The sequence below is a fragment of the Gadus morhua genome, chromosome 23 (genome assembly GCF_902167405.1).
Source record: "Gadus morhua chromosome 23, gadMor3.0, whole genome shotgun sequence".
Classification (NCBI taxonomy): Eukaryota; Metazoa; Chordata; class Actinopteri; order Gadiformes; family Gadidae; genus Gadus; species Gadus morhua.
The window spans coordinates 5,435,844-5,449,864 of NC_044070.1; the positions used below are offsets into that span (position 1 = coordinate 5,435,844).

At 45.2% G+C, this 14,021-nt stretch overlaps 2 protein-coding genes and 1 long non-coding RNA gene across 4 annotated transcripts in view; 2 read left to right on the plus strand and 1 right to left on the minus strand.

The window, feature by feature from the left end:
- The window catches only part of agtr1b (angiotensin II receptor, type 1b), a 13,938-nt gene extending 6,596 nt beyond the window's left edge, over positions 1 to 7,342 (plus strand). For both annotated transcript variants that reach the window (XM_030349553.1, XM_030349552.1), the window contains exon 2: positions 5,236 to 7,342. In XM_030349553.1, the coding sequence (XP_030205413.1) occupies positions 5,349 to 6,434 (1,086 nt within the window). In that variant the 5' untranslated portion in view covers positions 5,236 to 5,348 and the 3' untranslated portion in view covers positions 6,435 to 7,342. The remainder of the gene's footprint in view (positions 1 to 5,235) is intronic.
- Positions 1 to 8,564, minus strand: part of LOC115537558 (uncharacterized) — a 25,444-nt gene extending 16,880 nt beyond the window's left edge. Inside the window, exon 1 of the long non-coding RNA XR_003974829.1 lies at positions 8,454 to 8,564. This is a non-coding gene — a long non-coding RNA (uncharacterized LOC115537558). The remainder of the gene's footprint in view (positions 1 to 8,453) is intronic.
- cpb1 (carboxypeptidase B1 (tissue)) lies at positions 7,492 to 13,705 on the plus strand. Its single transcript, XM_030349545.1, is given in 12 exon segments — positions 7,492 to 7,680; positions 8,089 to 8,164; positions 8,529 to 8,653; positions 9,015 to 9,108; positions 9,854 to 9,955; positions 10,234 to 10,338; positions 10,721 to 10,831; positions 10,952 to 11,042; positions 11,287 to 11,298; positions 11,301 to 11,488; positions 12,922 to 13,006; positions 13,240 to 13,705. Coding segments are annotated over 12 exon segments (1,242 nt in total). The 5' UTR covers positions 7,492 to 7,615; the 3' UTR covers positions 13,428 to 13,705.
- The last annotated feature ends 316 nt before the right edge of the window (positions 13,706 to 14,021 follow it).

Consider the following 14,021-nt stretch of genomic DNA (forward strand, 5'->3'; position numbering starts at 1 on the left):
CAAGCCAATACATCCATTAACCCGTGTCCTGCAGTCCGTCCGCTGGGAATCTCTCTCCCTCTTTCTCCCTCACTGTCCCTCTCTCCCTCAGTGCACCCACCCCCCCCGTCTCAGTCTCTCTCTCTCTCTCAAAGGCTCCATCGCTTTCTCGCCGCCTTTCTATGTTTCCCACTGTCTCCCAGTATCTCTCTCTTTCCATATACAAGCACTTGTCTTTGTATGTGAATAACTAGCTTTCATGTCCAATTATTCTCCTTCCAGCGAACCCAGGGTATCTCTAAGCTAAACTTTGTGACACGTGTATGTTTTATATACCTATATAAATATACACCACTTGTATATGGAAGTCTATGTGTTACCGTTTTGTGATGTTGCGTAACACGGCTACACATGTGTTTTGCGTTACACAGCCAATTATGCTGCTGTTATTCCAAAGGAGAGCTAGTGCTTGGCTGATCCTATTGTCTTCCAAAGGCCTACAGGTTGAGCAACTCTTCAGAGAGACTGCCGTAAGATAAGACAAGGAGGAAAGGGAGCCGGGAATTCAATTGAAATTCAAATCACCGTAGATTTGAACACCAGGCATGCATGCAACTATTCTTTGCATCTAGCCATATATACATTTATATTCACTCAGCTGATACCAGTCAAAATATTGACCGTGGGGTTAGTGAGGAAAATGGGAATTATTCATATTTAATTAAAGGTGTTAAGAGCTTTGAGATTGCAGCAGAGTTAACAGCGGTGATTTAGTCATGTACATTAGTACATTGGCTTACATTTTCCAAGCGATATCACGCGTGATGAGGAAAGGAAGGAATAGTGTGAAAAGAGAGGGAGAGACGCACACACACAAAGAGAGAGAGAGAGAGCGAGAGAGCGCCAGCGCTAAACGAGAGGTGATCATTGTTTGATAGTGTGCATAAGGGTGGTGGCGGCAGTGTGCCTGCCAGTAAGATGAAAGCAATGGTATCATGGTTCTCAATATAAATCATTAACTCCAGCAGATTGACTTTTCTTTTTTTGAGGCCATTGCCTCTTTTGCCAGCCAGATGGTGGTGCTCATGTCAGCGTATAAAATAAAAGAGCGGCCCTCAGATAGCTCTGTTGATGGGAACCAGGCTTTGAAATCCACTCACATTCTAACCCTGATTCAATCAAATTCAGGACTTGACGGTTTAAGCCTGCCATGAGTCTCCCATGCTCTCCAAAAAGTTCTGTTTTTAATTTTTGGAAATATGTCCCTGAAATCGCCAATGGGAACGGAATGTCGTCCATAGTGGACCAAGTCCCAGTTCATGTCGGGGTCGTCTTAAGTCAGCCGCTGGTCGCTGTATATTTCCAAAAATCCTATTTTTTGTTAATGTGTGGTTGTCACTGGCGTCATGATGCGTCCGCTGTTGTCTCACTTTGGGGACATTTCATGTTTACCGACTACGGGTGATGAAAGTAAAGTGGATATGTGCCTTCCTGCCTGCCGTCACCCAGGCTTTATGGCGGCCCCTCTGTTATGCGGTGCCCTGTCCCTCGGCCAACTCAAGGGCCACACGCTGCACTAAATCCGGCTTCGTCCGCTCAGGACCAACCTTTTATTACGCTCATTTACATTAGGATGGCCGCTCTGATACTTTGATATACAGAGCATTGGCTGTGAGTCTCTATGTGCCGAGTGGCGTCCCACCCCCGCCGTGCGCACGCACGCACTAACAAAAACAAACACACGCCGCTCACCTTGTGCATCTGCCTCATGGAAAAGTTCTACCGGTCAGGAGGCTAGTCCTGGCGATACAGAGGAGGTCGGGTGCATGTTAATCACAGAATGCCCTTATATGGTCAATGGAAGTCTTTAATTCAACTGTGATTGGTTGTTGTCTGCTTGTAGAACTCACATTGAAGGGCTGCAGTTGACTATAGTCGTGAGTGAAACGAAAAATGTGTGAATTTCATTTTCATCAGAAAACAAACATCCTGAGTGTTATCCATGATAGGCTTGTGGCAATGTTCAAAAGAAAAATACAAAATAAATGGTGCAACTAATTGCAACACATTAAGCAATACTCTAAAACGTAACGGCTCTCAAGTAAGGGGCAGATTTAATTTGTTCTGCGTTCTTTTTTTTACAAAGAATCGGTATGAGGATTTTGACGAGCAGACCCAGATATATTCTATTATTCTGTCCGCCTTTGCATCCACACAGTACCCCAAACTAAACTCTCCACACAGCTGCAACTGATATGGTTGTTGCTCTAGCGCTAGCAGGAATGCTCAGAGGTCCAAAGGAATAAGGTAGATTATTGACTCAGAGTGGAAGTAGGTCTCCTGAAGTATATTTGAACTTCCTTTTATTCAAAATGTCCAATATTTAAATGAACTATTACATTCATGAATATTTTCTTAACATCAACCAGATGACCTTCAGAATATGGACAGCGCTAAATATAGTGTAACATATACTAATTACTCACACACACACACACACACACACACACACACACACACACACACACACACACACACACACACACACACACACACACACACACACACACACACACACACACACACACACACACACACACACTTTATATAAGGGTCTAACTGTATGAAGTAACATTACTGTACATTAATCTGGTGTGCCTTGCATTGAACCAAGCCAACCAAGCTATTTGATTACTTGTAGCAGTGGTTCTTTCAGGCCCACATCAGGATCTCCGTGCGAAGGTCATTTACATGTTACAGGTCAGCAGGTTGAACCGGAGGGGCTGTGGGACAAGCAGCTCTATACTAGAATGCCATCTTGTGGCAAAATGGAGGTCTGAATAATAATAATAATAATAAATAGTAATAATAAGTACCTCATTAACAGATATGGCTGTTGGTGGTATAACGTATTGTACGCTAGATATATATTATTTGTACATTGTACAATCATTTTAATTCAAATGTATATGAACCATATACTGTGTTGTACATTACCTACATGTATTTATAGGTAATACTCATCCGTATATAAATTTCAAGTTATTTACCACTTAGTCACTTGTCCATTTATATATCAAATTTAGAACCCAGGCGGGGGGCTGAAAATCATAGAATCATACCAACCTACTAATTAAAATCTTTGAATGATGTTAATTTTCAGACTTCATTATCATACTTTGTCCTTTAACTTGGTGTTCATTGGTAGCTTTACAATATATTAGAATGTAAAAGTAGGCAGGGACGCGGGAAGTGGGGGTGCTTAGGGTGCTGCAGCACCCCCCTGGCGGTCCCTGGCTGTAACTGCAAGTGAGAACGTTTTCTGAACGAATCAATACTTTTTTTTTTTTTGAGTAGAATTTTATCATACAACATGATTATTCATGAAATTATTGACATCCACCCTTTTTGTTATATTTATCATATTAGCATTTCATTTTATTTAGGACATTGTCTGTGTAGGCTGACGTAGTGACGCACAACGCAGAACAATGCTGTGTGCGCGAAGGGAAAATTCGAAAAGTCAAGCTTGTTACAAGTGCAATGTGTCGCAGAAAATAAGTATTTTCCGATTTTTTTGGCACCAAGAAGGCAAAACTTCGCGATCAAAACACCAGCCGGACATCCAATTCCCTGCATTCCGTATGTGACCTGTCCATAGCTCAATATGGTACTATGCTGATTTTACATAAGCATGTTGGTGTTCAACATCTGTTTAACATTCTAAAACTGGTGTAAAATGTTGCTGGCCATATTAATAGACACGTTGGATGTTATCGTTTTGATTCTGGAATCCCGCACGTAAACTGGTTGGCAAAAAAAGAGGGACGGTTCACTTGACGGAGAAATCGTCACCTTCCTCATATCAGACAACTCGTAAGTCTGGATGAAAATGAAGGCTTTCGTTTACTGTCACTTTCCTTTGTAAACCTTTAGAAATAACCTACTGAATCCTTGTTATAACGCTGTTAATAATCCCGGACCGCAACAGCTTGTCGGCATGTTGTTAGTGTGTGCAATTCAGCACAGTATCAGCCGAGTTGACTCTAATTTCCACATTGTTTACTTGCTAACGTTTTCGAATAACAGTGGCTAGTTGGCAGAGTTAGTATTTTTACACACCAGTAAGTGTTTATCAGAGCGGAGCCCTAAATGTGACGTCACCCGTCATCTCGTCTCTGTAAACATTAGATGTTGCGCAGCATTTATTATGACGTCATTATATAGACTCTCTCTCAGCACCCCCCACTCGGACTGACTTCCCGCGTCCCTGAAAGTAGGTGTAATATTGTTAATAATTGCTATGGTATAATATAACAGAATATATAGTAAAAGAAATAGAAAGCTCCCTTAGTGGTGGTATCCTATATTAGGCTTGTGGCAATATTCAAAAGAAAAATACAAAACAAATGGCGCAACTAATTGCCTCACATTAAGCCATGTTCTAAAATGTAACGGCGCTGAAGAAAGGGGCAGAATTTTTATCTCCTAGTTGTACGTTCTGCCTTCTCCACAAATGAAGCACACAGAGAGAAAGCAGTCAACGATCCCCGGGGCTAATTTTCCACAGCGTGCAGGTTGGGCTTTTCTCACCGAGAGAGGTTTCGACAGAGCCGTCGCCACCGCCGCCCCGCTGGCCTGTTTGTTTAGGTGTGCGCTGATTAGAAGTTCACATGCTGCGTATCTTAGCACACCGAGGGCTCGGAACGTGACATGTCTTTTACAGCGACTGGAGCCGGAGCCCGTTTTTTTCCCCTCGCCCCCTGCTCTTCGGTGATTCCGAGTTTAATGGCGTTGCTATTTGAGCACGTACTTTGCCGCGCAGTGTTCATTAGCGCAGGTCGTAACGCGCAGCCTAAATGTTCTCCTTCCGGGTGCCGACGGTTCGCCCAGATGGACGGCTATTTGATGCCAACGCTGTACATTTTTACTGTCCCCATTCATTAGCGAAGGGCCGTTTCAAAGGGGAAGAAGTAACAATGCTGACTATGTCTATATAATATTTAAAAGGAGCTTAAGTGGAATATTGAATTACGTACAGCATCTGTTCTTCCGAGGGCTTCTTATGTTATATGAATAAAGCTAAGCGTCACAATAGGTTTTAATGTGCTGGTCCATAATGAGCTGGCATAGGGGGGAGCACTTTCAAGGGTCCGCATGTGAATTAGCGTTTATGGGCTGTAACGGCAGTAACCATGGCTCTCCCCCTTGACTGTCGCTGACATTTTTCTTTTTTGTTGTGCCTTTCTTTCCTAGGACTTGCCGAGGCCTTTCGCCCGAGGCCCGTATCAGTCACAGACAGACAACCCCCCGCTGACGGGCACCTCCTGGTTTTTAGCGGCCCCAGAGCCCAACGGCAAGCATTGGAAATGGCGAACATGACAGCAACGGCCTCCGAGGGGATAGAGCTGACCTGTGGCATGTCCGGGAGGCACAGGTTCATCTTCACCCTGGTGCCCGTGGTGTACGGCTTCAACTTCGTCATCGGCGTGGTGGGCAACAGCATGGTGGTGGCGGTCATATACCGCTACATGAAGCTCAAGGCGGTGGCCAACATCTTCGTGCTCAACCTGGCCATCTCCGACCTCACCTTCCTCATCACCCTGCCCATGTGGGCCACCGTCACGGCCACCGGCTACTACTGGCCCTTCGGCAGCTTCCTGTGCAAGGCCTGCGCCGGGCTGGTCATCTTCAACCTGTACACCAGCATCTTCTTCCTCACCGCCCTGAGCATCGACCGCTATCTGGCCATCGTGCACCCAGTGCGCTCGCGGCGCTACCGCACGGTGGGCTACGCGCACATCAGCTGCGTGCTGGTGTGGATCTTCGCCTTTGTGCTCAGCGTGCCAACCGCGCTGACACGGGACGTGCACTCCATTGTCAACGGGACCACGGTGTGCGGCATCCTGCACTCAAAGGACGCCCCGAGGCCCGACAACCTGCTGCTGGCCATCAGCCTGATGAAGAGCCTGCTGGGCTTCTTAGTGCCCTTCCTCATCATCATCACCTGCTACTGCCTGATCGGACGGGCGCTGATGACGTCCCGGCACATCCAGAAGAGTGTGCGTTCCCGCGACGACGAGGTGCTGCGCATGCTGGCCGCCGCCGTCCTGGCCTTCTTCCTGTGCTGGGCGCCGCACCAGGTGGTCCACTTCCTGCAGGTGCTGAACCAGATGAAGGTGCTGAAGGATTGCTCCATCTTGGATATCATCGACACGGCCATGCCCTTCACCATCTGCATCGCCTACTTCAACAGCTGCGTCAACCCCATCGTGTACGGCTTCGTGGGGGCCAACTTCCGCAAGAACCTGCTGCGGTTGCTGTGCTGCGCACAGCGCGGGATCCCCCTCCCCCATCCCAGCATCAGCTCCAAGATGAGCGCGCTATCCTACCGCGCCAGCGAGGCCCTGAGCCTGACCACCAAGAGCAAGACCTCGTCCGCCGACAGCAAATGAGGACGGGACTGGAGCGAGGACGGACTGAGCCGCCCTGCACTGGCGGAATGCGATGCTTGTAAGGAAACCCCCCAACTGTATTACTAAAGCACTGAAACTCCAGGAGAAGACAAGCCCACAGATGTTGCATGTTGTGTTCCTCTATATTCTATATGACGTCATTCCAGGATACCTAATTAACCGTACACAGCACTAGGGTGCGGTCACAATCCTTATTTATAAAAGGTGAAACGTAATAAATATGTCTGCCAGACTTACCCTTGCTAGTATATTGGTCCTGTCCTACTCATATATACAGCTAACGAGCCATCATACCAGTGAGAAATTAACTTAATTGTCCAGTAGTTCAAAATGAGCACTAGAAATATATATAGCATGGTTCATATACTGTATACTGCAAGTTTTCACCGTGTCAACCTAGCCAGAGTGATGATGCATTGACGTTATTCCAAATGCTGTGTTCTTTGTGTCTTTAATGGTCAAATGCATGCAAGTATGGACGTGGAAGACCACAGGCTCACTGTTGCTTTGTGCTCCAACAAATTGGAAGCCCAATACAATCGGATGAAAATGATATATGTTGTTATGACGAGGGGATATGTTTATGTGCTTTATGTTTATGTTCAATATGCTGTGCTCCCGGTGGCAGTGTTGAGGTGTAGGTGTACGTTGCATACTGAAATTTGACTTGCGGTGTTAAGGAAGTTCTGGAGAAATAGAACGTATCGCACAAGCACTCCATGCAGGGTGTTTTGCTGTCCATATCTGTGGTGATTGCATCTTTGTTGTATTTAAACATGTTCAATGTTGATGCTATAGTGTTGATACATTTTTTTGTACTTTTTTGTGTGATTGTACAGTTTGTGAATATATGAAAACATAAATAAAAGGTAAATACATGTACAAGGCTTGGTGGTGAGGCGCTGGCTACATCAACAATAAATTCTGTTGATTCTCTCGAGTGGGCATTCAAAAATAGGTGACCTTGGTTCACACAAGGAAAATATTAGTTAATCATTAAGTGAGCATCTCATTGGTGCAGCCAATTCCTCTGAAGAACACATGCAGGTGTGCAGGACCTTCCCTGGGGAGAACTACATCGCTGATTAGGATTGGGGACGGACGCAGGGACGGGGACTATAAGAGCGGACAGGATTCTGCCCCAGCTACACTGTGCAACGATGAAGGTCTTCCTGCTGTTTGGATTGGTGGCATTGGCCCTGGCCGAGGTCACACGCTTTGCGGGGTAACATTTCTGATCAGATTATAGAATGGAAATTAGGTAGAATATATGTGCTGGAATAATATTCCTCTCTAGCAACTAACTTAATTATCATGGGTATTTTATATATTTTTTTCTCCTAATAGGTAAGGTCTAGCTTTACTTAAATTTAGGGTTAGGGTAAAGTCTAGCAAAATTTAATTATAGGGTTAGGGTAAGGTAAATGTATAAATACATATATGGTTAGGGTAAATTAAATATACAAATAGGGTTAGAGTAAAAAACAAGCAGGAATTGGCTGCTTGTTTAAATACCCATTTATATGAATATCTTAAATATGTGCGTGAAATAAAGGCTCCTCAATAGAACATATTTGACTGGTTCCTCTCAGTGGTGTTCGTATTTAGCATCCTTTTCTTTTCTTTCTACCAGGGAGAAGGTGCTGCGCCTGAAGCCCGTGATGGACGAACACGTCGTGCTCATTAGGGAGCTGGCTGCCAGCATCGAGGTAGGGCCATCTCTTCACACCATGCCTTACCTTAGCGGGAGATTCTCACTCTGCACAGGGGACAAATTGGCTCGCTAAAGGTGATGTAGGCTAAATTGGATCCATTTTCTCAGGTCATCCGCACAATTTGTTCACAACTTGCACCGAAAACAGTCCGATTCTCCTTCCACTTTTTCTTAGCTCATTGTAGACATAATAGGCTACGTATCCGGTCCTTTTTTTAAGGATTGGACAGCTCCCTATAGCTACAAATAAACCCATACCTGAATCGAAAACTAGAAGGTCTTACCTGCCTCTTCTGACATTTTGCTTTCGGAGGGTCTCGGTTTTGCGTTCAAGTGTTGGCCTATGGCGCCCCCTGCAGGTCGACTTCTGGAGCCCCGACAGCGCTGAGATGGTGACCATCGACATTGATGTGGACATCCACGTGCCGGCCGCCTACCTGGACCTGGTCAGCACCATGCTGCAGCAGAGCGACATGGAGACCGAGTAAGGCAGGGTGTTGTGTGACATGTTATCCCCTCTCCTTTCCAAACATTGCAAAGGAATCCTAATCCTCATTTCTTTTCGATGCATTGCTGAAGAGAGCTGATGAAAGTATTTTTTTTTCTGTTTAAATGCTGTGCTGGATATGCATCAGGTTGTAATCTAGAATAGACTAAAAAAAGACTTCATTTAATTGCATTATTTCGTTATTTTGCTGACATTGTTATCCAAAGAAACACAGGCTGCCATTAATTCAGATACATGTCATGATGAAGCAGCAGATTGGGGGAAGACCACTTGCTCGATGATGCCTACAGTGGACTGTGGACACTAGGGACTCACTGTGGTGCTGTGTGGCCCTCAGGGTGCTGATTGAGGACCTCCAGGTCAGCATCGATGCCCAGACCGGCCCCACTCCCAGGACCCACAGCTACACCAACTACAACAGCTGGGACAAGGTAAGACATGCACCCATCGATCACACCACTGCTTTCACATTCTGCATTGACATGACATTTCTACTCGTACTGTGCTATATATTTTTTTGTAGTCTAACTGCATATTCTAAAGAATTTATTATTATTAATTGAAGTTTTTATCACTTTAATGACACCTTCATTTCCCATCTGGGATTAATAAAGTACTTGTTACCTTATCTTATCGAATAGATAAGATATGATAATTGTGATACATTCAGGGTATCTGCAGATTTCAGCAAGTCAAATCTAAGACTTTTTAAGACCTTTTTAATACCACCTTGAATGAAATTTAAGACCTAAAACATGCAATTGTGGGGGGGATCCTGCTGTATTATAACCCAAGCATAGCATGTGTGTCACTCAATGAGACTCATTCACCTACCCATTGCACGCAGATAATCATTTATATATGCAGCTAGCAAGAAAGAAGCCTCTCTATAAGTCCTTCCTGAAAAGTCCAACGAGAAAAATAATGCCCCGACAAATTTAAGACCTTGAGTTACAGTATTTAGGATCAGCATATAACATTTGGAACGAATTTAAGATTTTTCAAGGCCTTCAATTTAGAAACATGAATTTAAGACTTTTTAAGACTTTTTAAGGATGCGCGGACACCCTAGATACATGGATCTCACTCACAGCACCGTTTTGGATTCTCCTTGTCCTTCTGATATCTGATAGGACAATCTGATTCAATCTTTTGATGCTGGGATCTCCATTTTAGGTCCAGTCTTGGATTGCCGCCATCTCCACCTCCAACTCTGCACTGATCAGCAAGCAGTCGATCGGCAGCACCTACGAGGGACGCCCCATGACGCTGCTCAAGGTGTGTGCTCATGGACACCTGAAGGATATTTACTATAGCCACTGGGGTGGGGGGGACAGGTACTATAACTATAGAGGATTTACACATCAGGCATTGCTTTCGCCCAAATCCTCCCCTTGGCGTTTACTTCCTCAACCACCCTTAATAGATCACCTGACTTTGACTTTGTACATTTCTAAAGCATCATGGCAAATAACCACCAATCAAAAGTGTGTTTACGACTCAAGTAATTCCCATTAGCAAACAGATTAACCTAAATCTCGTCTCTCTTGGAACAGCTCGGCAAGAAGTCCAGTGTCACCAAGCCCGCCATCTTCATGGACTGTGGCATCCACGCCAGAGAGTGGATTTCTCCTGCTTTCTGCCAGTGGTTTGTGAAAGAGGTAGGACTAAAACGACAGCACCCCTCAGACCTCATGCCCTCAAACCGGCCACATGATAACACATCCAGGAGGTTGACTGCATACATTAAACATATGACAACAACTCTATAGTCCTTAGATCAACAATGAAATGGACACTCATTTGCAAACTACAAACACCATTTAAACAAAGAAAGCAAAAAGTTGCAGCCGCAATGAGGTACATATGCAGACGGTGTTTCACATACATCCACCAGCATTGGGTGTAGATCTTGCCCCCTGCTTCAGGACTTTCGTTAGTGGAGGTCCGCTCATTGTTGGGGCTGAACCGGTCATGGAAACATTTTGGCTGAGAACTTTATGGGTCTTCCCTCCACCCTAAAACAATCTTTATCTTTCCCAGGCCCTGTCCACCTACGGAAGTGACTCCCAGATGACCAGCCTGCTGGACCAGATGGACGTGTACGTCCTGCCCGTCTTCAACATCGACGGCTACGACTACACCCACAAGAGTGTAAGTTCAACAAGGCTCGAAATACATCTTCGTCCAATGGACTCCCACTCACAGTGTTCTGTTGACTTCACATAAATAGAGTTACATGAGAGTAAAGTTCAGCCATTTGGGACCTTGTAGAACAGGATGTGGAGGAAGACCCGTTCCAGGACCTCGGGAACCAGCTGCCTCGGGACCGATCCCAACAGGAACTGGAATGCGGGCTGGTGCAGTAAGTCAGCCGTCTGTGAAGGGTTACATATGTCTAGACATCAGCCTCCAAGCTGTGGACGTTGGTGTGTTTGGTTATTTAGGCCGAGGGAAAAGCAGTCTCATTGTTTTATCCACTTGTTGGCTAGAGTAAAAACACGTGTGTTGATAACTGTTCTAGTTTCCAAACGGTAAAGGAAATTTCTCTTCTCTTAAATTTCTCTTCTCCCACATGACATCTCTGCTCGCTGGGTTCCTTCCTATAGCAACCGGAGCCTCCAGGAACCCTGCAGTGAAACCTTCTGTGGCTCCAAGGTCGAGTCTGAGGTGGAGGTCAGGAACGTGGCCGATTTCCTCCGCAGGAACAAGGCAGACATCAAGGCCTACCTGACCATCCACTCCTACTCCCAGCTCGTGCTCTTCCCTTACTCCTACACCTACGACCTGGCTGCAGACCACAGTGAGCTGGTCAGTCCCCGACTCATTTTCAAACCGACCAACGTCACATTCATGCACATACAATAAGGCAGCCTAGGAACCACACAGTAAACGTCGTCAAGCAAAGCACCTGCTATAACGATGTTTGATTATTTCTGATATTTTTTTACTTTCTGTAACAACACCATTATGCAATGTAAAACCTCTCTCTTGGACTGGAGCATATATATATATATATATATATATATATATGGACATATTGCTCTTCATATTGTCCAATATATATTTCTAAACAACACTTATATAAACAACGCACAAGTTGCATGTATAGATATATAAATGTATTTACAGGATGCAATTCCAGTAAATCATTAAATGTGCATGGGAGACCTTCATCCTGTGTGGGGCCCCCCATCGGTCCCATTATCACACCGATCTCTGGGATTTCTGCCACTGAAAATCATTGACTTCCTGACTCTTGATCATGTGATACCCCCCTACCCACCCCTTCCTCATAGGAAGCATATAGGGGGCTCTCTTACCACTCCACGGGGTGTACGACGACGGTGCTTAACACTCACACCTCCGCTCCAACTCTCACACTGAGATAGATCTCTCTCTCTCTCTCTCTCTCTCTCTCTCTCTCTCTCTCTCTCTCTCTCTCTCTCTCTCTCTCTCTCTCTCTCTCTCTCTCTCTCTCTCTCTCTCTCTCTCTCTCTCTCTCTCTCTCTCTCTCTCTCTCTCTCTCTCTCTAAATAACTCTACGAGTGTTTCATAACCTACCCTCTCTATCCAGCTCTGCTATTTCCTGTTTGAGCCTGTTGTCTGTGCCAGTTCATTTCCTGTAAACACAAGACTTCTGCTTTCTCTCAGCTATTGATTTTAATATCGGCAGATTGAAAATATTTTCATATGCTTAGCGCACTTCAGGCTCAAAATGAGAAAGATTAGTGCAATGTTTCATGTTTGAAACAGAATTATACGAGGCTACATCACCTGGCATCATATATTCATGCTTGGTTATTTATTGGTTTTGGTAATACGGTGTCAAGCCACATCTGATATTAAATGTTATCTTCATAGAGGGGCCCAATACTAACCATTGTGTGAACCATGAGTATGTACCAATATACAGCCCTCCGTCCCAGTAGCCCTTTTGTTTAAGCTCCACAACTAAAATACAGAACAACTAGAATATGGAACAATCTGTGGTGTTCTCAGATAACACATCTCCTCTTCAGAGTTCATTTTAGAAACGGAAAAAACATTAAAAAGAAAAAAGAAAAATCCCAAAACAAGGAACAAAGGACGAAAAATGTCTGGTCCTAGACATATCGCAATTTTTGTACATTTTACAGATTGATTGTCTGTTTTAATTGTTCCCAGTCTCACGTTTAGTAAGTGGCTGGATGTCATATGTGTCCAGTATTGACCCTTTGTTTACTGACCTCCTCCATGGGCAGCTGAAGGTGGCTGAGGGCGCCTCGTCCGCTCTGCGCGGTCTGTACGGTACTCGCTACACCAGCGGCCCCGGAGCGGCCACCATCTGTAAGTATACAACCGCAAGAAGAGCCGTCCCTCTCCACACTCCTCAGAAGCACACAGAGAGAGAACAGAGGGCTCCTTCAATGCCTGGCTTCATAATAGACATGGCTAATTGTAAAAAGAGAGGCTCAATCTACCTTTGACAGTGATCAACAATACCACAATGTTCCCTCAGTATTAAGCAGTATTCATCATTTAGTATGAGTAAAATAAAGAAAGCCCTGCTCTACTCCCAGACCCTGCGGCCGGAGGCTCAGATGACTACGCGTACGACATCGGGGTGAAGTACTCGTTCACCTTCGAGCTGCGCGACACCGGCCGCTACGGGTTCCTGCTGCCCGCGTCCCAGATCAAGCCCACCTGCATGGAGACCATGCTGGCCATCAAGTACATCGCCGCCCATGTGCAGGAGAACCTGTACTAGGAGAGGACCCCCGCCCCCCAGCCCCTCTCCCCCCCCCCCCCCAGCCCCTCTCCCTCCTCTCTCCCTGCCAACCCAGCTCTTCTATCTCTTTTCCAGAGAGCCCACCCTCCATCCCTTCACTCTCACAGCAACCCCCCCCCCCCCCCCCCCCCCCCCCCAAACCCCGCCTCCTCCAGCCCTGTGTCCATGGTTACGGGGCACCACCCGCCATGTTTCCTCACTGTGCTTGACAGGATGTCAGGATGAGTGCAAACAATAAAATCAATGAGCCATCCCCACCTGCTGAATAATTTGGCATGTGTTTTGCATGTGTGTGTACACCTTGGGTGTTATGGAAATGCACCATCTTGTGGACACAGCTTTTGATTTGATTCTATTTAAAAAACAGAAAAGGTAGAAATAAAGTATACCATAATTTCCCTTTCTATGTTAAGCATTACAAACTAAATAGTGATTAAGCAATTTCAAGATATTAATAAATATATATAATATTTATAATCTCCCTTGAATGCATAAATAAAAAACCTTATACTTCTATTCAGCCTACTTTATTCATCAAAATCAAACAAAATCAATTCTAGGGTACGAAGAAGA